The sequence below is a fragment of the Pelodiscus sinensis genome, chromosome 15 (genome assembly GCF_049634645.1).
Source record: "Pelodiscus sinensis isolate JC-2024 chromosome 15, ASM4963464v1, whole genome shotgun sequence".
Taxonomy (NCBI): domain Eukaryota; kingdom Metazoa; phylum Chordata; order Testudines; family Trionychidae; genus Pelodiscus; species Pelodiscus sinensis.
The window spans coordinates 20,356,536-20,384,438 of NC_134725.1; the positions used below are offsets into that span (position 1 = coordinate 20,356,536).

General features: G+C 42.9%; 1 protein-coding gene across 13 annotated transcripts in view; it reads right to left on the reverse strand.

Annotated features, from left to right (window-relative positions):
* FBRSL1 (fibrosin like 1) overlaps positions 1–27,903 on the reverse strand; it is a 1,065,261-nt gene that overhangs the window by 184,464 nt on the left and 852,894 nt on the right. For 9 of the 13 annotated variants that reach the window (XM_075898374.1, XM_075898375.1, XM_075898371.1 and 6 more), the window contains one exon: positions 4,117–4,170. The exons of the other annotated variants lie outside the window; for them this stretch is intronic. In XM_075898374.1, coding sequence (XP_075754489.1) covers positions 4,117–4,170 — 54 coding nt within the window. The remainder of the gene's footprint in view (positions 1–4,116; positions 4,171–27,903) is intronic. 13 annotated transcript variants of the gene reach the window in all.

Below are 27,903 nucleotides of genomic sequence, written 5' to 3' on the forward strand. Positions count from 1 at the left end.
GCAATATCTATGCCATCTTTGACATAAGAAAGGAATAATTTACGATTCAGGGAATGTTAAGAAAGATGAACTTAGTATCAGTGAAGACCAAGCTTGGAAACTAGGCACAATGGTTTTCCTCAGAGTTTCTCCTGAATGACTGCTGGCATTTTAATAAAAATTTCTCTTGAGCAACTGCCTGACTAAAATACAGTGCACCCTTACCATAAAGTCCTTTGTGACAACATCTTTGCTATAAAGCTGCAAAACTTTGGCTCCCAAGTACATTAAATCCTTATAAACATGCCTTCATTTTATATGTGCAATATTTCAACTCACAAAGTATTTCTTCTGAAAGATAGCATTTTAATGAGGAGAGGGCTAAAACATATAAACCAAGCCTCATTATAGCCTAATTTCTGGGAGATAAGCATGCTGTTATAAAGCAAAGCAATGGCAATCACATTTCATATGGCTTGAAGGTTTAACTCTCTTAAAGAGCCATGGCCACACTGAGGGTAAGTTTAAAAAAAAAGTATTGAACAAACAGAATTTTGGCTCTGCTGTCAGCTAGATATTATATGTTTTGTACTGTCACAAAGGGTGATGAAAAACACTTCTGCACAGAGGAGCTGACAGACTGCTGGTCCCCTGGGCAAGGTGGAGGGCAGCTCTGCTTCTGGAAGGAGCATGGCCTTAGGTAGAAGGGGCAGGGAGTAGCCAGCCCCAACCAGACCTTCAGTGCTTCCCAGAGCACGCCACGAAGTGCTCCAGCTGCGAATTAGAGGGCCTGGGGTTCCCGACTGCCACTGTGGCAGCGCTGGCAGCGAGGAGCCCCAAGCCCTTTACAAATGCTGAGCTCTGGGATAACTGTCCCCTTTGGCATTCTCCCATTAGCAGACATGCTACTGCAGCTTCACAAAATGACCAGTCCTCTTGAAGTTAGGAGGCTTTTTACATCTTCTTATAGACGCACATCCATAAGCCTTGTCCAAATGCCTCATTAACTATTAGGCTGGTACAGTTAACGAGGCAAGCCCCCTAGGATATATACAATTTTATCAATATAAAAGGTCAGTGAAGTAAAATAAACTTTCCGCTCTTATACCAATATAAATGTGCCTATGCTTTTGCTGACATAACTCTATTGGCTTTAAAAACCTCTCAAGTTACACACATCTTGTTGACAATACTTATACCAATAACACTGTTCAAGTTTTAAGCTTTAGACTGTGAGCTTCTGCAAGCAGAGCCTGTCCCTTCTAGAATGTCTGGATAGTGCCTAGCACATGGATTCTCTATATCAGGCTCATAAACAGGTGTTAAGGGACATGACCACACTGCCATTTTCAAATTGCTAAGAGGTAGGAGTGCCAGCATGCAGTAGGGCAAATAGCCACTGTGGGTCCTGAAGCAAGACGTGGGAGGGGCACCTCCATGCATCCAGAAGGACAGTCAGCCTTTGGCGCTGCCTAGACCATGATGCATCCCCCACCTCCACCATGACACAGAGCAGTGCAGAGGCACTGTGGTGCTCCCATGGCAATTCAAAGGGGCTCAGACCTCAGGTCACTGCCGCAGAAGAACAGTCAGCAACCAGAAGCTCCAGGCCTCTGAACCTCCAGGGCCCTTGGTAATTACCCTCTCTATCTACCCTGTCAGCAGCCCTGCCAGTGTGAGAAAGGCTGAACATATTGTGAGTGCCATCACAGAAAAATACATAATAAATATCTAAATGCTTTAATGTTAGACAGCTTTGCTGATTATATATTTATAACCCTCCATTCTGATAAGCATCAAAAAAATTGAGAAAGGTAAGGCAAAACAAAGTATGATCTTTTAAAAATGGATTTTTGCCACATCAAGATGATTTTTAAAATGTTCACTGAATGCAGAAGTAGTTCTTGTTAAAAAACTATAAAAATATAGTAAATTTCAATTATTTCCATAAAACATCAAAAAGACCAACAATAAAAAAGTGAGCAAGCAAACAAATGGGACAAAATCGTCTTCCAGAGAATAAGCTATTTGTTCACTACAAAGGACATCCTGAAGTAGAAAGGCTTAGAGGACTCCAACTTTTCTGCAGTCTTAATTTAATCAAGAAACCATCACTGATTATGATTCTTCTAGCCCAGCCTGTGAGCTCTCTCAGCTGAAAAGAAAGCTTAGCAATGATTAGGTACTTACTACAATCGATAAAGAAAATAGTGAAAGATTAGTGTAAAGGTAACTGGAGAAAACAGCTTGAAAAAAAGGTAGCTGGAAAAGGCACTTCACTCCATCTGTGATATGCAAAGTGCATTTATCATCAGAAGTTGTGAACATAGCCATAGTTTAGGCAAAGTCAGAAAATTAAACCAACCAAGGAAACCCATGAGGTTCTTTTGTCCCTGGATATTCCTTTTTAAAATTGTTGTTACTGTTGTTTTAACAATAATATTGGAGGATCAGAATTTCATCAGAGGATAGTCTTGGTTCTTTGCAGGTTGAAACCCTGACTCTTACTATACCCAGGTTAAGATCATTATTTTCCCTTATCTCTTTGCCATATCACATAATACAGTAGACTTCCAATAATCCGGTACCTTTGGGACCTAGGTGGTGACGGATTATCAGATATGCCGGAGTATCGGGATGTACTCCGGCGGGGGGCTGTGACGGGTCTGCCGGGACCTGCTCTGCGTCCGGGGGATGGGTGGGGAATGGCACGGTTAAGGGGCGAACCCTCTGCTGTTTTGCGAAGGCTCTGCTGCACCGCTTCCCCAAGTCCGCCGCTCATCAGTTTCAGAAGCGGTAGCAGCGGACTTGAGGAAGCAATGGAGCAGAGCAGCTGGGGTGCTTCCAGGTTTGTCCCACAGCGCTGCCCCTCGCCCCCCTGCTCGGTGATAACTACTGAAATCTGGGAGGTAGGGAGCCCGCTCCCTTCCCGGAAACTCTCAGCAGTGGCGCGGGGCTGAGCGCAGCCAGACTGGAGCAAGTTCGGGGACTTAGCTCTTGCCCCCTCTCCACTGCTGTTTGCAGGCTGGCGGCTGGGTTTCCCCAGCTGGCCTGTTGCCGGCAGCTGCACAGGGCTTCCCCCCACCTTCCTGCAAAACAGTGGAGGGTTCGCACTTCACTGTGCCGTTCCCCGCCCAAACTGCGTCCCCCACCCCCCGGCCAGACACAGTGCGGGTCCCAGCAGACTCGTCACAGGGGTATAAGCCCCTTCCCCTCTTCTCCCCTTCCCTTTCCCAGCCGTGAACACCCATGGGGCTTACAGCAGCTCCAACTGTCCAACTGTCCAAAGCACTTCCAGGTTCCAGTTGATGCCAGTCTATCGGGAGTGCCGGACAATTGGAATTTTACTGTACATGAAAAACTGGAATAAAAGGATGTATTTTTCCTAACTGATTGTTATTACAGATTTCAGCAATACATACACTGCTTTCTCTACAATAACAGACAAGTTTTTGCAGTTGCAGCTTTTAGAGAAGATCTCCTGAGGGGACATAAGACCCCAATACTCTGTTGAGCTTCAGAATTAAAGGCAATAACCTGGCTTTGAATCCAGTCCCCATATACTTTCCTATCTTCGATTTTTACTGACAAGATTATCTCTTCAAAGCTTACACTGAAGGAACGAGAGATTTCTTCCCCCCTAAGTCACAGGAGACTTATCCAGCTCATAATGACATTGCCATAGGAAAAGACTGGGTTGGACAAGTTTGAATCAGTCTGTCAGTGAAATTGACAAAAAAAGTTACTGAAAGCCTAGTGTTAAACTACAATGGCATGTGTCTTCCATTAACTCAGCGTTTCTGTTTATTTTCATATTTTCCTCCCTTAACCTTGCAATTAAATCGGTAAAAACTATTATTGGGGGCAGATTCCACTTTATTTTGCAGTGTTCTGTTTTTGATTGTTAACGATGGAGAATTTCAGGTCTGAGAAGGCTGGCTAGGGGCACGTGACAAGCCTGTAACCAGGCCCTGAGTTAACAAGTTAGCCTTTAGCTGCTATGGAACTGTGAACAGAGTACTGGCTTGGAGACAGAGAAAAAGAAAGAGCAAAAACAAAGAAAAAGACCATTTCAGCTGAGAGAAGCCAAGCTAAATCAGTCCCAAATTCCCATGTTGGAGAGACTTGATCTCATACCTTGTTTGTTATCAAGCCACTCCTGATACGAGGCAGCTCCAGTTCCGTTGAGGTCTACAGACAAAACAAAGAGTTTCATTCATATCAAACACAAATAGTAGAAACCTGGTTTAAATGGCATTCTTCCTGGAGCAGTATGTTATTTGTGCCTGGCTCTAGTGGTTTAAATAGGCAGTGCTGTTTTGCATTAGCACAAGGTTGTGAGTTTCGTTTTCTGTGGGAGTAACTGCATGGCACTATTCCTTCAAAACTCTACTCATCTGATCCCATGCTGGTGACAGGATAAGCCGGGGATGGAAATACTCAAAGCGAGAGAAGGAGCAGGAGAATGCCATTTTGAGTCTGTTCTCCAAGTGAAAGCTGGCCTACAAAATTTGTACAGAGTGTACCTTTAAGGCCTTGTTCAAACCACAAACATAAATCAGTGGTTTCCAAACTCTGGTCTGGAGAACACTTGCTTGTAGTTCATGGAAAACTGGCTGGTCTCAGAGTGGCTGGCTCTCATTTTTGTTTCTAGCCACTATGTCACATTAAAGAAACTTAGTTTACCATATTTTCCTAACATTACTTTTCCCCATAAGTAATCGCTGTAGTTGCCAAAGATGTTATTTGATCATCATTGGGAGGGGAGATGATCCACACTATGTGAATGGGAAGGAGATGTCTATGAGGTATTTACTCTATTAAGAGCTGCCTTATACAATTTAAAAAATGGCAGAATGTTATTAAACAGTAGTAACTACCAATCTTCAAAATAACAATAATTTTCAAAAACTTAAAAAACTACGAATAGTCTAGAAGCATCTTAAAGACTAACAAAGCATGTAGATGGTATCATGAGCTTTCATGGGCACAACCCACTTCTTCAGATGACTGGAGTATTAAAAGTCCAGATCAAGGTTCCAAAGCATGCAAAAGTCACAGAACTCCAGCGCACATGAGGATTTTGACTGTGTTTAATAACTATACTTCAACATGGCTTATACCGGGGTGGACAATAATTTTTGACTGGGAGCCAGTCCAAGAATTTGGAAAGTGGTTGAAGGCCACGCTTTTCCATGATATTAATGGAAGAGGTCTGGAATGGAGGTTGGGTGCAGAAGAGAGTTTGGGATAAGCGAGGGAGTTTGGGTGAAGGAGGCAGCTGTGATGTAAGGCACTAGACTGTGGTACAGGAGGCTGGATTGTGATCTAGGACAGGGAATTGGGGTACAAGGAGATGCAGGGATTTGAGTTGTAAGCTAGGGCAGGAGGGCACTGTGATATGGGCAGGAGATTGGGGTGCCAGATCTAGGAGGGGATATAGCTACAGGAGGGAGGAAGAGGATTTGGGTATGTAGAGTAGAGGTCAGGAGTGGGGGGCAGAGGGTTGGGGAAGGGAGGGACTGGGGTGCCAAAGGCAAGCTCTACCAGGAGACTTACGAGCCAGCAACTGTTCCTGAATCAGCCTCCCTGCCTGCCCCACCCCCACACAGGCTGCAGCCATGTGGTCTGGAGCCCCTTGTGCTTCATGGCTGCCTGTTATTGAAACAAGCAGCTTCCACTGCCCAGTTTCTGGCCAGAACCCAGCCAATGGGATTGTGCTGGGTGAAGGAGCAGCTCCTAAAGCTTTCTCCCCACCTTCCCTCCCTGTTTAAAGAAAAAACACCCTGTAGCAGCGTTTCTGAGCAGTGTGAGGGTGGGATGAGCCTCAAGATCCCCGCAGTATCCGCAGATCTGGTGCACGTGGGCAGATCTGGCCCACGAGCTGTATTTTGCCCAGACCTGGTTTATTGTCTTCTATAGCAGAACCAGGCTGCAACGTGGCTTGGATATATAGCATGAACACATTCAAGATGGTTTATCAAACTCAAACTAAAGAATGTTCCAACATGGTTTTCTACATGGATGTAAAATGGTTTGGCATTCACATCATTAACCCACTATTATAATTCAATTTAGCTACAACATAGCTTGAACAGTCCTTAAAGCAAGGTTGTAAAACACCCCCAAATCTTCCAGCTCATTTGAGAAAGTGGGTTTTGCCCACGAAAACTCATGATACTATCTTCTATCTATTAGTCTCTAAGGTGCCATAGGACTAGTCATTGTTTCAAAAATCCTGTGTAAATCAAGGTTTTTTTGAGGCTTTTATGTGTCCACTGCACACATAGTCACTAATAACAGGCACTAACAACATTTAGTCCAAACATGGAGCACAGCATGATTCCTCAGAGCATGAATGTTCCACGTTTAAACCTTGCTCATGAGCAGAATTGTAATATGATCCTCAGGCTGTAGCTGGGATTTAACTTAATTCTACTGTGCAAATAGGGTCATCTAAACATGTCAAGTGTCTCAGAACCTGGCTCCACTTAACTTGGCATTGGTGACAGAATCTCGACTAGCATAATTTTAACTGTAGTTATGAAAAATCGCATGCATAGGATTTGATGTTAACACCCCATTGAGATGAATGGAAGGAAAGGAGTTCAACCTAATATTTCTGTCGAATTGTCAGTAGATACACAAAACAGAAGTGGGCAAATCTGTTTATGAAGTAAACCTTCATTTTGCAGAAGGGATAGAAAGGCTGCTCTCTTAGACAATGATTCCCAAAACATCCAACATCAATTACACTTCTGCCCCTGCAAAATTTGGTCAGCTCTCTAGAAACCTAACTATTTCTATTCCTTGTGTGCATTGCAAATGCAATTCCATAAAAGCTGACCTTGTATTTTGCTCAGCAAACAGCAGGCAATGGCTCCAAGCACACACAAAGAGAGTTAGCCTGGAATTATAAGGTTTCATATCCAGCAATAGTATTTAATGAACAAAAAAGGAAAAATTTAAAGTTGCCCCGGTGTTATGTTGTGTAAATCTGAGATAATAGATCTTCTCCCTAATCCTAATGAGGTCTTCCCATTAAAACCTTTATTAGCGTCTAGCTCAGCAGATTGCCAAAAGGCTCGTCACAGTTTTCCTATCGCTCAGTACCAAGATCTGCTTTAACTTTTACAAATAGCTTTGAGATATTTCCCAGCTTATCAGCATTGCCAAGCAGGCTGTCTTATCATTACTACAGCAGATAAAATAAATGAGCTTGGGATGATATGAATAATGGTATTTTCTGTAGCCTGGTTTCCCATTACATTTTCAACAGATTGTAGATTTAAATTTGAGCACACACACAAAAAATGGAGATTTATTTTAAAATTTACCTTTGTTGCCTTAGTGTCTAGCATGTATTTTTAAGCTCACATGATAAGAGCAGGCAATTAATTTTGAAAGGGACTAGAAAAGCCTCAGTTCTCCTTCTCTGAAAATCCCCAAGTCAAATGTGCAATTACTTCTGGGATATTTCTTCAGCTGCATTTGGTGGATAGTGGTAAGGACAACACTGCACACTGCCTAATGAAGCCATCTTCATTAATATCTTCCTTTCTCTAGCTGCTATATATATATCAGTCGGCCTGGGAATTGAAACGATGAAAAGCAACAGAATTGTATCTGAATAAAAAGATTGGGCGACAGGGCTCTCCAACGCTTTTCTGTGTCTGATTAGATCATGCACACGGGGCACATTAATAGTGCAGGGAGAGTTTAACACAGAAAAACTAAGTCAATTGAGAGACCTGAAAGCCATATTCTAGTAACTGCTTTCAGTCTGGAAATCACTACAGGGTTAAGTGCTTTCCCATTCCCCAAATTCCTAGCCACGTCACTGTATCAAGGTTATCTATTATTGGCAGTGACAGGTGAAAATTAATCTCCTAATTATTTCTTGCTGCATAATCTGCACAGAAGAAGTAACATAAAAGGATTATAGTGCATCATCTATGGCAGGCTTTTCTAGGGAGCCAATCAAATAGTGGAATGAGAGGCAGGTGTTAAAGAGGTATTTGTGTAGGATTTCCAACTCTTCTGCAGACAAACTATAGTACAGCTTTATAACCTACAGAGCTTTGGAGTGAGGATTCGCTTACTGGTAACTAATGGAGCAGTCTTTATTCTTTTGTTGATAACATAGGAAAGAGTAATGATTTGTACATAGCATATGTCTTCTAGGCAAGAGGGTGTTGTATATCACGTGCAAGAAAACTATAGCTAGTCCCTGGAGGAGTATAATCCAAGTAGAGATTTAATTTTCCTAGCAGAAGCACTAGGAAATTATTATCCTTTAACAGGAAATAACCATCCTTTTCTCCCATTCCACTGAATACAAGATAAAGTAGTGTAGCTATTTTGAATTACAATCTAAATTGTGAGTGGGTAACCTAAGGCTCAGGGGCTGGATGCGGCCCACGGTTGCCTGGATCTGGCCCCAGAGGCCGAGGGCCTCCCCCAGCACTGGTGAGCCCACAGAGGAACTCCAGCCCTACCATCACATCCTTGCATACCTCAGCCCCTGACTGATTTTTCTGTGTGTCAGCAGCCCCCAACCCAAAAAAGCTTCCCCACCCCCGATCTAAGTCAATGAAGAGATGAGATTGGTCGCCAGCTACATTTTCAAGAATGCATTAATAATTCTTTGGAATACTCCTTCCACAAAAACACAAACTAAATTGTGTGCTTTTAATTTTTTTTAATCTACATTTTTCAATCAACACAGGAAAATCTTTGACTTTACTGTAAAAATCTCAATTGTCTTCAAATAATGGTGTTACCATAAACTCCATCACTCCAACTCATTTTGCATGTGCACGAAATCAGGTTTTATTTTTAAAAGACTAGACATTGTATAAAGCTTTGGCCTTTTCAATGCAGCCTTTAAAAAAATGTTTTAGCTCACTAGTTATTTAAATTTATGCCCTATAAAAATACAAACCTAACGTATATTTAAATAAACAAACAAAAAGAACAGCACATTTTTACAATCATCAAGAAACTCTATAATGAAATCTTTTGACAACTCCACACTTTTGACTTTTCCACATGAAAGTGTAAAGGCAGGTATCACTATTGGAAAGGCAGGACTGTGGTTCTGATTACCATCCCTAAGCCTTGATCTCTCTTGTCAAGTTCCCTCTTCAGCTGATAACACTTAAGATTTTTCAGTCTCTCTGATACTTCTTGACCTTTGCTACAGGCTTCAGAAACTGCAGTAAATCTAACCTCTCAATGTTGAAGCCTACTATTAATTTACATCTTTTCCGAAAAACCAAAATCCTGCCCCAACATTGAAAATAATGTATTGATAACAACAAGCATAACCATACAGATCAGAGTTCAAAGCTGTCAGAAGCACCTTTTTTAGGAGATTATAAGTGGATCAGAACAGACTGTCGGCACTTTAAAGAAACACAAAATAAAACTATTGGGGTATAGTAAAGTTGAAACTCCTTGAAACTGGGAGCCATGCCTGAATGAATTATTGTTTTGTACTTTAATAACCACAAGGTGGCATACAAAATATGAAAAAACCCACATTATCAATGAAGTGTTGTAAGGAGGGTCCGGAAATCAAGTAAGGCAACTTTATATAATTACCAAAATCACCACTAGGGGTCTATGTACTTTTTTTACCATTTGATACCAGCAAAGTAATACTGGTAGTTGATTTTGAAGTAAAAATAACAGTTTTCTAAGTTTTTAACTGCAGGAAAAATACCAGATACTTTTTTTAAAATATAATAAGCCACTTCTAACCCTATTGGAATTGCCAATATAAGTAGAGATGTTCAATTAGCACTCAAATCAAAGTTTTTCCCTATCAACTATATAGTTCTTGGCTATGTCTAGACTACATCCCTTTTTCGTAAAAGGAATGTAAATTAGACGTATCGCAATTGCTAATGAAGCGGGGATTTAAATCTCCCCCGCTTCATTAGCATAAAAATGGCTGCCGCTTTTTTTCCGTATGGAGCTTTGCTGGAAAAAAGCGCCAGTCTAGACGCTGATCTTGCAGAAAATAAAGCCTTTTCTGAAAGATCCCTTATCCCTTATTTCAAAGCTCCATACGGAAAAAAAGCGGCAGCCATTTTTATGCTAATGAAGCGGGAGAGATTTAGTCTAGACGTAGCCCTTATGTTTCTTCATTCCTGTCACCTACACATTTAAATAAAAGTAAATCCACATGTAATAAGTTATATTCTCAGCTCCTATTTAGAATCTAAATATAAACATCTTGAACTGGTGAAAGTTGGGGAAGGTGAAAATGAATAATTTCCCTATTAAAGCAACTGGCAGTAAATCTTAAAAATATGTAATTATTTTATTCCATTGGTGAAATTCAGGTCAATGTAGGTCCTAACTACTTAGGAATCTGAAAAACATGCATTTTGCTAACGGAGAATGTTAAACCAAACAAGATTATGCATACATAATTTTATCACGTGTTAAAATTTTGTTCCTACATGGGTAAGACCATTTCAGTTTACATCACTCAGGTTAGAGATTACCTTTTCATTCAGATTGGTCTACCACAAATCTACAGAAATAAGTTAATGAAGGCTGATACAAGTGTAAGCATTGAATGATTAATCTTTGGCATTGAATAGGTCATACAAAATTAATGACTGCCATTTCACAATTTTTAATAGTTTGAATTTCTTAGTAAATTACCAAGCTTCTTTAAATGTAATTACTGTACTAAGAAGAGAGAAACTCCCCCAAAATCAAAGTCATATACCATTTTTATAATGACCACCAGTATTTTTACAGTATTGTGTTTTGTTTACAGGTATAAATTGTTATGCATAGGTATGTCAAGAAAATGCTCCACAGCAACTTCATTATGTGTTATACAAATTCTCCCAAGGGGTATTATGCAAATGGCAATTTCTCTTTCCTCTCCCTAAGGATTATATTTCTCATTACATCTCCTGCTAATTGATCAGCCTAGAAAACAATTTCTGTTAAATCCATACATTTCCTTACCTGATTCACTGTTTCCAGCACAAAAGATTGCAAAAAAATAAAAAAATAAAATATATTTCCATTTGTGAATCCAAAGCATTTTTTGCCTAATTTACCAGTAATATTAATTGAAAAATGCTATTTGGTGAGAGATAACACATTCTGGTCAATTTCATATCAGACTGACTCTAGGTCATCTTGTAATTTTCACCAAAGTTAAGCAGAATATGTTATTCTATTTTGGTTGTACACATAATTTAACTTTGATTAACTGTTCTGTGATTACTTATAATTTGTGTGTGTGTGTGTGAGACCAATTTTGCCTCATCTCCAGATTAGAGTGTTTGGTTATTATGGGTCTTTCTACACAAGGATGGCGAAGTGTAAGCCTCTGATAGTAATAAAATAAGGTATGCACCTATGCTTTCACAATGTATTACACAGCAAAAGTTAGTTCTCTGTGGAATCAATTCCTTCAAGTATAATTTTACAACATGAACTCCACTAAATCTCTTGCAGGTTTTTTTTTTCTTGGTTAGAAAATAATCTAATATTACCTTTTGTAATAAAGTTCAACACATCAACTCATATTCAACCTATGTAACATTCAAGTCCAACAATACCAATTAATATTAAATACCAGTAGCCTATCTACAGACTTCTAAAATATATACTTGACACTTTTCCTATATTAGGATACTGAACTTATTTGTCTCTCTGCTATTATTTTGGGTTAATATGTACTACCATTTCTAACGGATTGTGTTTATGCAGAGCCAATAGAATAACATATGTTTATGCAAACCAATAGAATAACATGGGAATATATTTTGCTCATTTCATACACTGTTGTTCATTTACACACAAAAAGTTTTCCTTGCAAAAAATAAGTCTTATGATTTCATTCAATGTAATCCACCTCTAAAAAACCATTTTTTCAGACATATCAGGGCAACTGTTTCAGAGATCTGATGGTTACAGAAGGAAATTCATCAAAAGAACATTAAAAAGTATAATTTATAAGACATTAATGCTGTTTTTGTTGAAATCAAGCTTCCCTTCCTTGCAAGTCTACATTGTGGGGGAAATCGGATTTATACATATACATAAACCACAGAAATAAACTCTCTGATCAGGGATGACCAGAGATTTAACTCCTTAGGAATTAGAATAGGAAGGTCCATGTAATACCTTAACAGTCTTTTTTTCCAGCTGAGCCAGAGTTTCCTTCAAGAGTTGATAATACAACAATAAACAACTCTCCTGCGAGATTCTGTCTTTCCTTAAACATCAGTTCACTGGTTAGAAATGAGCTCAAACACCCCTTCTTTTCCAAATTCCTTTTTCAAGACATCTTTGATTACCCAGTGACCTAGGAAGCTTACTTCAAGAATGTTTAATTTGATTAAATATTTATTTCCTATTAAGTAGATAGTAGGCAAAAGTAGATAAATTGACAATAATATCATTCAAGAAGTTAACTTAAACTCTGCCTTTCAATTTTGCCAACACAAGTCACTAGACTTTGGAATGCTGTTGCAGTATTTAATACCATGTTACAATGGAAAGATTATTGAAGATGATTTTTAATTTCTTAGATTGTGGGACTAAGAAATTTTAACTGAACCAAGTGAGTTAACTATCAGCTATATACTTTAAACAGATAAAATTTCTAACAGAAGTTCAACTTTATTTTTGTTATAATTAACATTATCATTATAATGAATTAGTATTCTAGGACTAATATACCATCTATGAAGTATTCTGGGACAAAGACACAACTACAACTGCTGAAAAATAACCAAAAAAGGCAAGTTATGAATATTGTATTGAAGCTTTCCATTTATGCATGTGCAGAAATGATTTGGGTAGATAGAAAAAATAGGTCATTTTGAGATCGTATTACTTCTTAAATTTCTTCTTTACTTGCATATGAGGACATTTATATGGCATTTTAATAGGTTCAGTTTCCCTGGTTTAACATCACAGTTCACTTTATGTTAATTATGCTTCAAATTGTTAAAATTTGATTTTAATAAGTTTCTCAGTCACTATCCATGCCTTCCTTTGAGATGCTGAAAATCCCTTGTATATTATAAGAAGGTGTATGCCTAGATTGGATTTAATATGTGTTTCTTTACATATGTGCTGTTTAACCATTCCTGTTTTACAAGGTCTCTGTGAAGAACCCTTAACATTTACCTTCCTTTTCTCCCTGTACATCCTTCTGTAGCCAGGGAAACTAATGACACACACACACACACACACACACATCCCTTTCCTTCTGGTACACAACCACTACTACATCTGCAAGAGAACTATCTTTCCCTTGTTCCTTCTGTGAAGGCGAAGTTTCAAATGTTGTATAATTCTCAAACCCTGTTTTTGGCAACCCTAGTCTGGCAATGCAGCTCAGTATTTGCTGATGAAGGCAACAATTCACTATTTATTATTTTCTTCTTCTTCTTCTTAAGCAGAGGGGGAATGTGGTTTGCACAGAAGAATGTGCAAAACAGATTGAAAAACAGGCTGCCTATGAAAAGGCGATTCACTTCCAAGCACATCTCAGAAGGGTCTTTTCTGGTTAATTCTGATTTACACATTTTTTTAAAGTGCTTCATAAATCTGCACGGAGGATTTTTTTGTCTGTTTCAAAACAGCAGGATTCAGTTTTTGATTGTTTGTGCTTTTACAATGAATAGCGTTCTAAAATTCACTCAAAAGAAAGAGAGACCGCACAGATAGCAGGAGGAAAAAACGGGAAGGAAAAACCCGTGGTAAGATTCGGAAAATTAACCTCGTCAATTCCATTGAACGAGACAAAATAACACAGAGACACACACAACCAACCACCATGTACACCAGGCGGAAAATACGGCGATTTCCTTCTCTTGTCTGTCCGCAAAGCCACTTAACTCATCATCTCCTGGGGACAAGGGGAAAAATATTTCTAACACTACTCACCCTCCCAGGCCGAGGTGCAAAAACGAAGCAATGTATCACGCCTACTTGGCTCTGAGCTGACAATGGAGCAAAGACTAGGGAGGTGGTAATCGGGTGGTGGTGAAGAGACAATACATCTTCCCCAATCTCCCTCTCCCCTCTCCGCAAATGTACTGTTACTTACCCCAGCTGCAACGATGCCCGGGAGCCGCTACAATACAATCAAAAGCACAGTTGGGCAACTTCAGGAAGAAAGGGATAATCCACAATGCGAAAAAGAAATAGATCGATATGTGTATATACACTTGCAGACACACACACACACACACACAGACACACACACAGCCCCCCACGGGTGTTCGGGCGGCAATCCCAGATCAGTCTTAATCCACAGACAAAACGCGCTGATCAGCTCCGGCGGGGACTACCGGGGGGAGGCGAGCCTGGCTGTACTGCACAAAGCGGCATTCAAAAGAAAAGGGAGATGCCCCTAGGATCCCTTCTCCGCTTCCCAGCCTCTTCTGCGCCTTCCCCTGTCTTCGCCTCGGGAGCGGAGTGTCGCCTTCCAATGCCGCGCGAGCGGGTGCAAGGGAACCGGGCACAGCAGCTTTGTGATGTCCTGGCCCGTCCTCGTTCCCCTCACCTCCAGAAAGGAACCCGATGTAATTTTTCACTCAAAGTTTGTCCCACCCTCCCCAGGCTGCCTTTCGCCTCCTCTGCCGGTGCTGTGTCGGGGGGTTGGGTTGATTTCCCTTGCACCCAGAAACTCAGCTCCGAAGAGGGCACATGGTACCGATCCGGACAGCTGGAGTCATTGCAAAACCAGAGCCAGCCCGGCTCCGATCGGCATCAGGCAGGCGGCGGGGGAAAGAACCTCGCTCCTCAGCATCTAGAGCCTTCCCCGGGCTGGAGATTTCTTCCTCTGCTTCTTCCTTTTAGTCAGGTCGTGGTAGCCATTATTCCCACACATGGGAGGAAAGGGGCCCGGAGGAACCGGGGCAGCAGCCCCCTTGCAAAGGCGGCGGCGGCGGCGGCAGCAGCCGGGCGCTGAGAACCCGCGCTGCCTTCTCCTTCGGCTAATGCTCCTGAGGCAACTGCGAGCGGCTCAATTAGCACTCGCCGCGGTTGCACAGCAGAGCAGCAGGAGCCAGGCTCGACTAATCCAGGCAAGAGAGAACAGATCTCTCCTTCCCGGCGCTGGCTGGGGCACTTCGCCGACCTCCTGCGACGTTAGCTGCGCAGCGAAACCTTCACCTGCTCACAGCCCCTTCCTCCCCGCCCCAGCTCACTGGAGATCATGGGGAATTGTCCTCGGCAGAAGGGGGAAGCGGTTTGCAACCTTGATTGTCAAATGTCACCGGGGGACACTGAATGAATTCGCATGGGGGGATGGGGGGAGGCGGGAAAACAACTCAAAGAAAATGTTAATGACCCGTGGTCACCTTGAAATGAAGGTTTCAGTTCTCAATGAATTGCAAGACAAGGTCTATAATCAGTGTAGGATTAATATATTTTAATAAATGGTTACTCAATTGTTATAGGGAGTCTGACAGGCAGGCTAGGCTCTTTGTAACCAACAGTAATGCTTTTGTCAAGTGTGCTCATAACTAACTGCCTGCAACTCATATTATTCACGTCTGCAACATCTAATAACATCTATTAATCTTTTATTAACCCCTTATAAACCATTTTTCAATGGAACCTCAGTGGAAAGTGTGACAGTTCACAGATACTGGGGGATATAACCCCATTTTGGAAAACAGCTTGCATGAGGGAGTGTCAGATCACTGAAGCTCAGACCATGGAAGGTAAGTAATTAGATACTGTATTGTACTAAAAAAGATTAGTAGTTATATATTATAAAAGGGTGTATTATAGCCCTTTCCCCTACCCTTAATTTGTCTTAATCCTACTTAGAGTATGAGATGTTCATAGAAGGGACCATTTACTCCTCAATGTTTGTACAGTGCCTACTACAATAAGGCCAATCTTGGTTGGTTCCTCCAATAATAAACACTATAATAAATAGAGATTTCGCTAGACTCTACCAAATCCTGTCTTGTGTCATTAGGTGTACTTACAGCTAAATTCAGCCTGAAATTTCACTCCGTGGATTACAGTGGCAGTGCCTTTAGGCAGGAATGGTATCTGTTCAATGCTTTACAAAGAACACTTTTGGAATACTATATTATTGTATACTTCTGACCTAAAACTATTATTATGCACAATAATGGAATAGCTATGTTCCATCCCAGAACTGGCTGCATTTCAGTGTTGGAGGAAGTATTTTTTACAAATAATGTGAGTATTCGCCAGTGAAGGTAGTAAATACATGTACATTATTACAGGTCTCTAATCCTGCATTCTTGGTCTGGCAACATCCTTGCTCTGGCATGATTTTAGTTAGCTGGATATCCACTTATCATGGGTGTGGCCGAGTTTTCCACCGTCCCATAAAGTTTGTAAACAGCCACAGGCTTTCAGTATTCAATGCTGTTGTTTAGCTCTATCTTATTCCTCCCTATATGTCTTCTAAGAGCCTAGTAAGCAGTGAAAATGTTGGTAATGCTGCTAGCTAGACAATAATGACCACCCGTGGTTCTGCAAATTCTCTGGTTCGGCACTGGTCAGGTCCTGAGGGTGCCGGACTAGAGAGGTTCAGCTTGTAATATATTATTACATAATTATATGTTATTTTATAATTATCAGTGTAATATATTTCTGTGTATAGTTATTACAACAACTATATTATTAAAACATGTAGGCAATAAGTACATTTCCAAGGATTTTTACTGACAGTTGGAAATTCACTGTTATTATTGTTAAACCACATGGAACAAAGGATTACAGGTACAGATTGTGGGAACCTATATGTATGAAGTTTTCATTATTTCTTGTGATTCTTAACTAGATTTGACTGATCTTCCCCTTCTTATATAAAGACAACCTGCTAGCCTAGGGTTAAAGTTTAAAAGCAACAGATGTAGATGAGCTAGCTAACATAAGTTGCAAACAAACCTGTTGGACAAGGATTTTCAAACCTGCCTGATGAGATGAAGAATCTTAAGAAAGAACACTTCAGGCCATATCTTGCTACTATTTCACATATAGAACGCCCACATGTACAACACTCATTAAAGTCAAAGGAGGATTTGCATAAAAATAGATGACAGGATATGGCCAGGACCAACATCCTGATATTGAAACTGTGGTTTTATTGTGCAACCTGGCTCCACTGAAGGTTCTCAAATGCTGCTGTTTGTGCTGCAGGGCACTAAAAGCGTTTCAAGTCAGGCTCGTACATGGGGTGTGTATGTATGCAAAGGCACCCCATCATAGCCCCAAAGTAAGCAGGCTTAGGCTGCCCAAGGCTCCCTCCCCCATACTCTGGCCAGTTGGGGGAAGGTTGGAGCTGATTTCCCTGCTTACTTGGGGGACCATAGGAGTGCATTCACATCCTTGCAGTCCACATTTACAAAAAAACACCACCCCACAGAAATTCCTGCATGCAGGCCTGTAAGTCCTTACTCCAATCGTAGGTTGCTAGGGTTCCTGAATATATGGCACAGCTTCTCACGAAAGAGCAGATGTTAGCGAGAATATACATCTGTATCTTTATAGCAAGAGTTAGCACTGGATGCCAATCAGGGTTAATCTGAAATACATTTACAAGAGTCACAGCATGACCTGAGTTACCTCTTTACTGCCCTGTTATGGGTATTCAAAATAGATTGACCTATTACAACACATTAAACCTGTATGAACTTATAAATTCAAAGAGAATAGAAAAAGGAAGAAACTTGGTGTCACAAATGACATCCAGATGTGAGAATACTGTAAACAAACATCAAAAGAATAGTGTACAGAAGAACAGACTTATTTCTGAATTTTTTATAGGAATCTGATGGTTCTGCTGCCCCATGCACACCAGTGTTTACTGACTTTATGGGAAATTATGTATACATAACTCACCATCTGGCTCTGGCCCCAAATATATATATCACTGTCATTACATACAACCAGCTAGTGATAAAGCAGAGTATACAATACGTCTGAAAGGTCAGGAAGTACTTAAGTATGAAGAACAAAAGTTTAATTCTAATAACTTGGGTCATGAGCACTGAAAATTGTGCTATCAAAAAGGATATATATAAAAATGTATTGGGCTTGTCACCCAATGCACGTAAAGACTGGATTCGGTGGACTGCGTGGAGGAATCACTATGTGGTCAATGGGCAGAAAGGCGATTTCCAGCAATGCTTTGTGGACAGCATAGAGCACGGCAAGACACGTAGAACGTCCTGGTCAGTCACTGCATCCAGCTTCCATTCCAGCCATCTTGACTATGTCTTGTCACTGGAGCAATGGAGCTTGGAGAGTGAGGTTGACGATGCGCAACTCTCCCTCACTTTAATCAAATTTACTCGCATGTCACCCATGTTATCATCCATTCCTTCACCCTAAGTCCTGCGGCGATGGGCTAGCTGCGAAACGGCAGGTGTGGATACACTGGCAGCCGCAGTGGCGAACCTGCATGCAGGCGGCTCAGGATATAGTGTTGTCTACCACTGATCTGAAGCAGCAGTGGTTTTCGGCAACCACCTGGGCGACTGAGCAGTCCTTTTTAGGATAGTGCTGCTTACCTCCGTAGTCTGAGGAAGGGGCTAGAAAAGGTACCCTAAAAAATGCCTGCTTCACCAATCCTGACCAACTGGTGGGAATCCCGCTTATGCGGTCAAAATAAAAGAAAACCAGTAACACTCCACTCATTCTTGGAGCGTGGAACATACATACCCTCATGGATCATATGAATGCCGACAGATCCGAAAGGAGAACTTCCCTGATTGCCAAGGATCTTGCTCGCTACAAGATCAATATAGCAGCTTTGAGTGAGACCTGGCTGGCAGAGGAAGGACAGCTGACTGAAATTGGAGCAGGTTACACCTTCTTCTGGAGTGGGCGAAGAATAGACGAACGCCGCGAGTCGGGAGTTGGATTTGCTGTGCAGACAAATCTGGTGAATAAGCTATCCAACCTACCAAGAGGAATCAATGACCGGCTGATGGTTCTGAAGTTACCTCTGTCTAGGAAAAAGCAAGTCACATTTATTAGTGCTTACACACCAACAATGACTAACCCAGAAGACATCAAGGACAAATTCTGCCAAGACCTGGAAGAGCTGATTGCTACAATACCAAAGTCAGACAAGCTGAACGTTTTAGGCGACTTCAACGCCAGAGTTGGTACTGATCATGATTCCTAGAAGGGAGTCATTGGTAGATATGGCATTGGTAGCTGTAATAGCAATGGACATCTGCTCTTGAGGACATGTGCAACAAATGATCTCCTGATAACTAATACCATGTTCCGCCTGTCCAAACGTAACAGAACAACTTGGATGCACCCCAGCTCAAAGCACTGGCATCTAATTGACTATATAATAGTCAGTACAAAAGACCGACAGGATGTCCGTGTGACCAAGGCTATGTGTGGTGCCGACTGCTGGACGGACCACAGACTGCTCATCTCAAAGATGAACCTTAGGATTCGGCCCCCCAGACGTCCACAAGGCATTATGGTCCCAAAGCGCCTAAACGTCTCCAGACTGAAAGACAGCGGCGTCCAACAATCACTTGCTGACACCCTGGCATTTAAGCTGGAAGCCACTGGAACTGACGCTGATATAGAGCCCAGCTGGGCAGCTTTCAAACAGCTGGTGTACTCCACTGCCTCCGAGTTAATTGGCGTCACCACAAGAAAGCACCAGGACTGGTTCGACCAAAACTGTGGAGAAATCAAGGCATTGCTGGATGAAAAACATCGTCTCCATCGTGTCTACAGCAATGACCCTAAGTCTGTAGCAAAAAAAGTTGCCTTCACCAAGATACGTCAGACTGTACAGATGAAGCTACGAGAGATGTAGGACACATGGCTGAGCCAGAAAGCCGATGAGATCCAGGCCTTTGCCGACAGACACGATATGAAGAACTTCTACAATGCTCTTCAGGCTGCATATGGCCCAGTCACATCTGGTTCAGCCCCTCTCTTGAGCGCAGATGGTAGTACTTTGCTCACTGATAAGGAGAAGATCCTTAATCGCTGGGCTGAGCATTTTGCTGATGTCCTTAACAGGCCCTTTTCTATCAACGAGGAGGCAATAAACTGCCTACCTCAGGTGGAGATCAATGAAAGCCTGGCTGATCCTCCAACAGTACTGGAAACTCAAAAGGCCACTGAATTGCTCTCCAACAGTAAAGTTCCTGGAGCTGATTCTATTCCAGCTGAAATTTATAAATCTGGTGGACCCAAGTTAATTAAGAGGCTTACTGAAATGTTCTATGAGATGTGGAAACAGAAACGCGTTCCGCAAGACTTCAAAGATGCGTCTATTATTCATCTATACAAGCGCAAGGGAAATCGCCACTCTTGTGACAACTACAGAGGAATCACTCTGCTCTGTGTTGCAGGAAAGGACCTCACCAGAATACTTTTAAGCAGACTCACACAGCACCTTGACCAAGGTCTCTTGCCGGAAAGTCAGTGTGGCTTCAGGAAGGGACGAGGTACTACTGACACGATATTTGCCGCCAGACAACTACAAGAAAAGTGTCAAGAACAGAATGTCCAGCTCTACACTGTCTTTGTGGATCTAACTAAAGCATTTGACTCTGTCAGTCGTGAGGGCCTCTGGAAGATTATGGCCAAATTTGGATGCCCAGATACCTCCATTAAAATGGTGATGCAGTTCCATGACGGCATGCTTGCTAGAGTCCAATATCGTGGCAATTATTCAGAGCCATTCGCAGTCACACACCGTGTGAAACAGGGATGCGTCCTGGCCCCCAGTCTCTTCAGCCTTATGTTCTCTGCTGTGCTGATTGATGCCTTTAGAGAAAATAATGTCGGGATCAACTTGCGCTACCGTTTTGATGGAAAGCTATTTAACTTGAGGAGGCTTCAGACCAGAACTAAGGTCCAGGTCGAGACCATTCGTGACTTTCTATTTGCGGATGACTGCGCCCTCAACTCAGATACACAAGCAGGCATGCAACATTGCATGAATCTATTTTCCGCAGCGTGCATGAGCTTTGGCCTCATGATCTCCACCAAAAAAACCAAGGTTCTGCATCAGCCCACTCCTGGCTGTGACTACACTGAGCCATCCATCACTGTCAATGGCCAGAAGCTCGAAAATGTGGACAGGTTTACATATCTCCCCCTTCCCACCCCCCCGCATCCCCCTTCTGTTCTGCAATGTGATTTGTCCTTTTCATATTTGTTCATTTTTTTTAATTGTATCCTTTGGTATATATGGTTGTGACTACTTTCTTCCACTATTTGATCTGAGGAAGTGGGTCTGGCCCACGAAAGCTCATCATCTAATAAACCATCTTGTTAGTCTTTAAAGTGCTACATTGTCCTGCATTTTGCTTCAACTACCCCAGACTAACACGGCTACATTTCTATCACATATCTTGGCAGCACTCTATCAAAGGCAGCCAACATTGATGAGGAAGTGAATACTAGAATTGCCAGAGCCAGTGCAGCTTTTGGAAGGCTTCAACTTAATGTTTGGAATCGAAGAGGCATTAAGACTGAGACCAAGCTAAAAGTCTACTCGGCGGTCATCTTGCCCACCCTCCTCTATGCTTGTGAGACCTGGACTGTATATAGTCGTCATGCGAAAAAGCTGAATCACTTCCACCTGAACTGTCTACGGAAACTGTTGAAGATAAGACGGCAGCATAAAGTTCCAGATACTGATGTTCTTCTACAGGCTAATATGACAAGCATTTACACCATGCTTTGCAAGGCACAATTCAGATGGGCTGGCCATGTTGTGCACATGTCCGATGATCGATTGCCCAAGAAGATGCTCTATGGTGAATTACAACACGGCAAGCGATCTCTTGGAAGTCAAAAGAAGAGATTCAAAGACACCCTTTAGGCCTCCCTTAAGAACTGTAACATAGAGCCTGGAAATTGGGAGAGTATTGCTGATGATTGTTCCGCCTGGCGCAGACAAATACATGATGGTGCAATAGCCCATGAACAAAAGAGACTGCGTTATGCTGCAGAGAAACGTCTTCTTCGCAAGTCCAGGGCTGGTATCTTCTCTTCCTCTGGTCGGCAGTCCGATCTTTCATGTCCCCACTGTAACCGTCAATTTCGGGCTCGGATTGGACTAATCAGCCATCTCCGAACCCACCCACAATTAAACTGATGACACTGGGTGGTCTTTATCGACCTCGATGGACGAACAGCAGCATATAAAAATGTAGTTTTAGATAAAATCTCTACATGTCTCTGAGTAATCCATACACAACACAGTGGTGGCTCCTAAAACTCACACATTGTCTTAAATACCTAAATTAAAATATATGCAGTTAGATAGCCTTGGTATTTGCAGCATAAAGCTTATAGCTAGGGCCATACCAAATTCACAGTCCATTTTTGTCAATTTCACCATCACAGGATTTAAGAATCATACAGTTCATTATTTCAGACATAAAATCTGAAATTTCACAGTGTTCCTGACCCAAAAAGGAATTGATGGGGAGTTGCAAAGTTATTATAGGAGGAGTCGTAGAACCCAAAGCATTCACCAGCAGTGCAGATGAAAATATGGAATGGTCACACTTAGTTGTGTGTTGCTATTGGCTGGGCGCTGACTATAGAGTAGGGACGTAAGTAAGCGAGTAGTTGACTATTCAACTACCTAATAAACTTCTGCTTATTGGGTAGTTGAATGGAGTTCTTGACTACTCGCTCCCCCCAGCTTTTGCTTCCGTTGAATGAGAGGCAGCAAAGGGAAGAGGGGAGAAACAGTGTTGGAGGGAGCTAGCTTAAAAGCCAATCCCCACCCCCACACCACTGTCTACACTGTCCCGCCACCACATCCCCACCACTGCCTCTTATTAGAGTAAGGGGTGGGGGAGGCTTCTCTGGGAGCAGCCTCTGTCTATGGCCAACTTTGGCTGCTGCGAGCAGAGGCTGCTGCCAAATCAGCCTCTATTTGTGGTGTCTAGGGCTGGCTGCAGGCAGCAGGGACTATTGCAGAAGCAGCCCCTGCTTGCAGCCAGCCTGGGCCACCATGAACAGAGACTGCTGGATGCGGAGAGAGCTGTGACTGAGCAGTCCTGGTCCATGTCAGTTTGGGACATTGTGTCTCTGCATTTTAAATGTAGCCCAGTGGCCTTTACTACCTTCAAAATGTAGAGCCGCAGTGCTCCAGAGCTAGCATGAGCTGGGATTGTAAATTGTATCAACTACACAATTAGTCATATAATCACAATTTAACATCCTTCCTACAGAGCTGGGTGCCTAGGCAAAAGCTGCTGCTTTCCAGAAATCCAGATCTGAAGTCAGTGCAGAAGTAAATGTGTCAACACCGTGACTTCTCCCCAAATAACCTTGCAGCCCCCCCAAAAAGCATTTTTGGGTCAGGACCCCCAATGTGAGAAATGCTGGCCTCTGCCATGAAATTTGTGTAGTATACAGTAAAAGCACACTGAAGAAAGGGACATATTTTTCATAGTCATGAATTTGATAGGACCCTAATTATAGCAACCATTCCAGAGCAGTACAAGAGCAAATTTTGCAGGCCATGAGGTAATCTCATCTTCAGAAAAGATGGTAGTTTTAAGGTCCTTCTTAAAAGTTGGGGAGGGGAGCAAGAGGAGGTGTGTAGTAAAGAGCAAAACAGGGGACGATCCACTGCAACAGATCTACAGGCTTTCCATGTGTAGCCCTCCTGACTGAAGAGAACAAAAATGAGAGAGAACACTGGTTTTAAATGGGAAGGAAGTATCAGAGACTATAGAATCCACATGCCACTTTTCCACAAAGGAAGAGATATTTTAGGATAAATGTTGAAACCCAAGAGATTTGTTTCGCATTCTCAGTGCAGGTCCTAACGTACAAATCCAGATGATAAAATTGGGTAGTATTTGTTTAACCTTCCACCTCAAAGCTGGATGGTCAGGCATCAAGTTGGACGTGCAATATGAAAACTGAGCTGAGATTAATGTACTGCTATTTGCATTCATATAACATTGCCCTTTCAGAAATACCTTTTACTCATAGCACAGTCTCAGATTAATTAGATCACATGAGGGACTTTATACCATACCTGTCATAATTTCCAAGATGGTCAGATAGATTTTGAGGAGTGGGTATATAAGTGATCAGTTAGATATTGGATAGCCATAACTATAATTTTTACTAACATTTATCTGACATGGGCATCAGGCTGCAACAATATTTCCTGAATCAAGACTGCAGGATCCAAGCCCTCAATTCTAAAAATGACACTTGTCTTAAACAGAAAACATTTTCTACAGAAATGAATCTATCACAATAAAGTAGCTCTTTTAAAGATGGCAGGCACCATGCATTTGGGGGCTAAAAGCTTCCCGGGGTCAAGATTCAGAGTACTGACAATAGAAAGAAAAAGCACTTAACCACAGTGTTATATTAACATGTCATATCAAGAGAAAATCGGGATTTTACATCTTTCTGTTTTACAGCCACTGACAGGGAAGGGGTATGAAAACTCTCAGGAAGGGCTTGGACAAACTAATAGCCAGATTCAATTTAAAAACTACAAACCAACCAACCAACCAACCTGCTGCACTGTATGAGCCCCTCACATTAACTTCTGCTATGCTCAACTAATGAAGCGCCACACAGATGTGCAGTTACATTGTCAAAATATACACTAATTATTGCCTTTCAAAGTATCTGTACTCTGGTAAGCAAAAAAGTCCCTCCCCCCACGAATGGTATATAAATACCAGAAGTTATCAGTACTGCAACCCACAAGATGTATCATGGAGCTGAGTTCCTGTATGTGCGACCTCAGCACCCAGGCCTTGTGTTGTCTGGTTTTGTGTAGTTGCTTTCTTAGGCTTAGGATTGCCAGATGGTTTAACCAAAAATACCGAACACCATTTCCCCCCTCCCCCCCAAAAAAAATACTGTTGAGAAAAAGAAAGGCGGGGGAGAGACCAAAGTTGTTGAGTGAGAAAAAAAATAACCCCGACAGTTATTAAGCAAAACCAACAAACAAACAAACAAAAAATACCAAAAGCCCAGCATGGCTCCTTTAAGGCCTTTGGGGGTTTTTTTTGCCGACAGCCATCTTGTTTTCTTACTCTGTGTGGGAAAAGAGCTCCCCTGCGGAACCAGGTAAGTGGGGAGCAGGGGGGACTCGGGAGAGCTGAGGGAAGGAGGTCTGGGAGGGGCCCAGTTGCTGAGTGTATCATAGCATTTCCCAGTGTCTGGTATTTCTGCCTCCTTGCAGGGAAAAAAAAACAGAAAATATCAGACATTTTAGGTACCCGGTATTTTCTGATTTTTTTTTTAACCGGACAGGAGGTGAAAATACCGGACTGTCTAGGTCAATACCGGACACCTGGCAACCCTACTTAGGCCTAAAAATACACATGTAGCAAAACTATTTAAGCATTAAGGTATTTTATTACATTTAAAATCTATAGCAGCCAGGTAGCCTAATTTCAACATAGAACTCTCAGTTGCCAAATAGGGAAAGAATGGGGGGTGGGAGGGAAAGAACCTGAAACTATCTGAACCATGAACCAGTGGTATGCAAAAGCTCCTCAGCGGGCTGGATCCCGCCCACCTTGGGCTTTGATCCAGCCCGCAAGGCAAGTCCTGGCCCTGCCCCCTAACTGGCATGTGCCGTGAGGGAAAGAGCTCACCCCCACCGTTCTTCCTTCCAGGCAGCCTCTGGAGAGGAGGCAGCGCTGGAGCTGAGGCTCCTCAAGAGGGCCATCCCCGGAGGCACCACTACTGTGGCCAGGCAGCCGGGGCTGGCCCAGGAAGCTGGAGGCACTGCTGCCACAACACCTCCGAGGCCAGCTGGAGGCCACATAAGCGCAGGAGGGGTGTCTCCGGGGCCAGTCCTGGGTCATAGTAGCACGCCTCTGGAACTAGCCCCAGGCCTCCTGGCTGCAGTAGCAGGGACTCCAGGGCCGACCCCTGGCCACAAGGGCACAGTAGTGGCGTCTCCGGGGCCAGCCCCAGGCCGCATGGGCGCAGTAGCGGTGGCTTTGGGGCCAGACCCGGGCTGTGACAGCAATGCCTCTAGGGCCGGGACCAGGCCACCTGGCCGCAGTAGCAGCACCTCTGGGGCCGTCCCGAGGCCACATGGGCACAGTAGCAGTGCCTCCAGGGCCATCTCCGGGCCTTCTGGCCATGATAGCACACCTCCGGGTTGGTCCTGGGCTGTGTGGGTGCAGTAATGACACCTCTGGGGCGGCCCCAGGCTGCGCACCTCTGGCTTCTGGGGTGGCCTGCGGCTGGGATGCCTCTGGGGCATCCTGTGGCACCTTTGGGATGGCTTATGGCGCTTCCGGCCTCTGGGGCTTGTCCCAGGCCACATGACTGCGGCTGCAGTGCCATGAGGCCAGCCCCTAGACTGTGTGGCTGTGACTGGGACTGCGTGGCGGCAACTATTGCTGCAAGGGGGCACACACGAAGGTAAGATTCCCCCTCATGCCCAGACCTCCCCACTTCCCTCTCCCTCCCCAAGACCCAACACCCTCCCTTGTGCTTGCAACCTCTCTCCTGGCCACACACTGCAGCCTCCCTTGTTCCTGCTTCCTCCAGCTGGCCAGACACTCTACTCCCAACCTGCTTCTGCATCCCAGCTCCCTCCCAGATCCTGCACCCCATCCTTATCCTACTTGCTAGCAGCCCTGTCTCATGCACTGTACCCCTCACTTTTGTCCCTTCCTCAGAGCCTAAGGAGGTCCATAAAATCCACTAATTCTAGAACCCCAAAAAAGTAGATCTGGTTCTGGAAAGCCCTGAACCTCAGTTTCTCCTTTCCTTTCTCCTCATCCCATGAGGTTGGGGCACCATAGGAGTGAGGTGTCTCAGTTGGGGCCACAACAGTGAGCAGTGGGGAGTTTTGGAGTAGTTTTTTTTTTTTTTGCTTCTCAATTGTGTGGCGCCCAACTGATTCTTTTGTGGGTCAGTGACCCCCAACACAAAAAGGGTTCCCCACCCCTGACATAAATAAAGAAAACACTGAAACCTTTTCTGTTGAACATAATATTTTACTTTATTTAAAATTAAGTTTGATCAACTAGCATGAGAAAGATTAAGCGTTTTAACTGTTTCATAATTTAAATTAAACTGTTCTTACTAGTAGCAGTTGGTTAAGAAAATCAGGTCACCATACCCAGCAGGGTAGTTCTCAACCCCACCCCTTCTGCCCAAAGCCCCACCTCTTACACTCAAGGCCTCACCCCTTCCAGGTCAGCCCGCAACCACTTCAAAAATTTGTAAAGTGGCCCTCCTTCCAAAATTATTGCCCACTCCTGGTCTAAACAAAATATTTTTTTTCCCCACTGTGCTCTAAAACCTTCCTAAGCAGCACAGAGGACAGAAGGGGCCCTGGGCCTCAGGACATCCATAGCTAAGTCTCTAATTAAAGAGAACAAGGATAGAGAAGATGCTACCTCCATTTTGATTGCTCTTGCCTAGGGTAGCTGAGTCTCAAGATTAAACACTGTTCCATCTAACTCTTTCCACAAAACAATTACACGTGTTTTTAGACTAGGTTTCTTTAGCTTCTCCAGTCACCATTCTTGTTGTTATAAATTAGCTGGGACAGGAATAAATATTCTTGTCATTCTCTGGGAATATGTCTACACAGCAGAGTAAAGCTGAATTAAGCTATGCAACTTGAGCTATGTCAAATAGTTTAATTTGGCTTTTGGCGCTTTCTACACAGCAGGAAGTCAAAGAAAGAACATTCTTCCTTTGACTTCTCTTACTCCTTGTAAAATGAGGGTTGGAGTAAGAAGTCCCCCAGCTCACCATTATTTCAAAATAATGACTTACAGTGTATATATAGAATCATAGAATCATAGGACTGGAAGGGACCTCGAGAGGTCATCGAGTCCAGCCCCCCGCCCTCAAGGCAGGACCAAACTCCGTCTACACCATCCCTGACAAATGTCTATCTAACCTGTT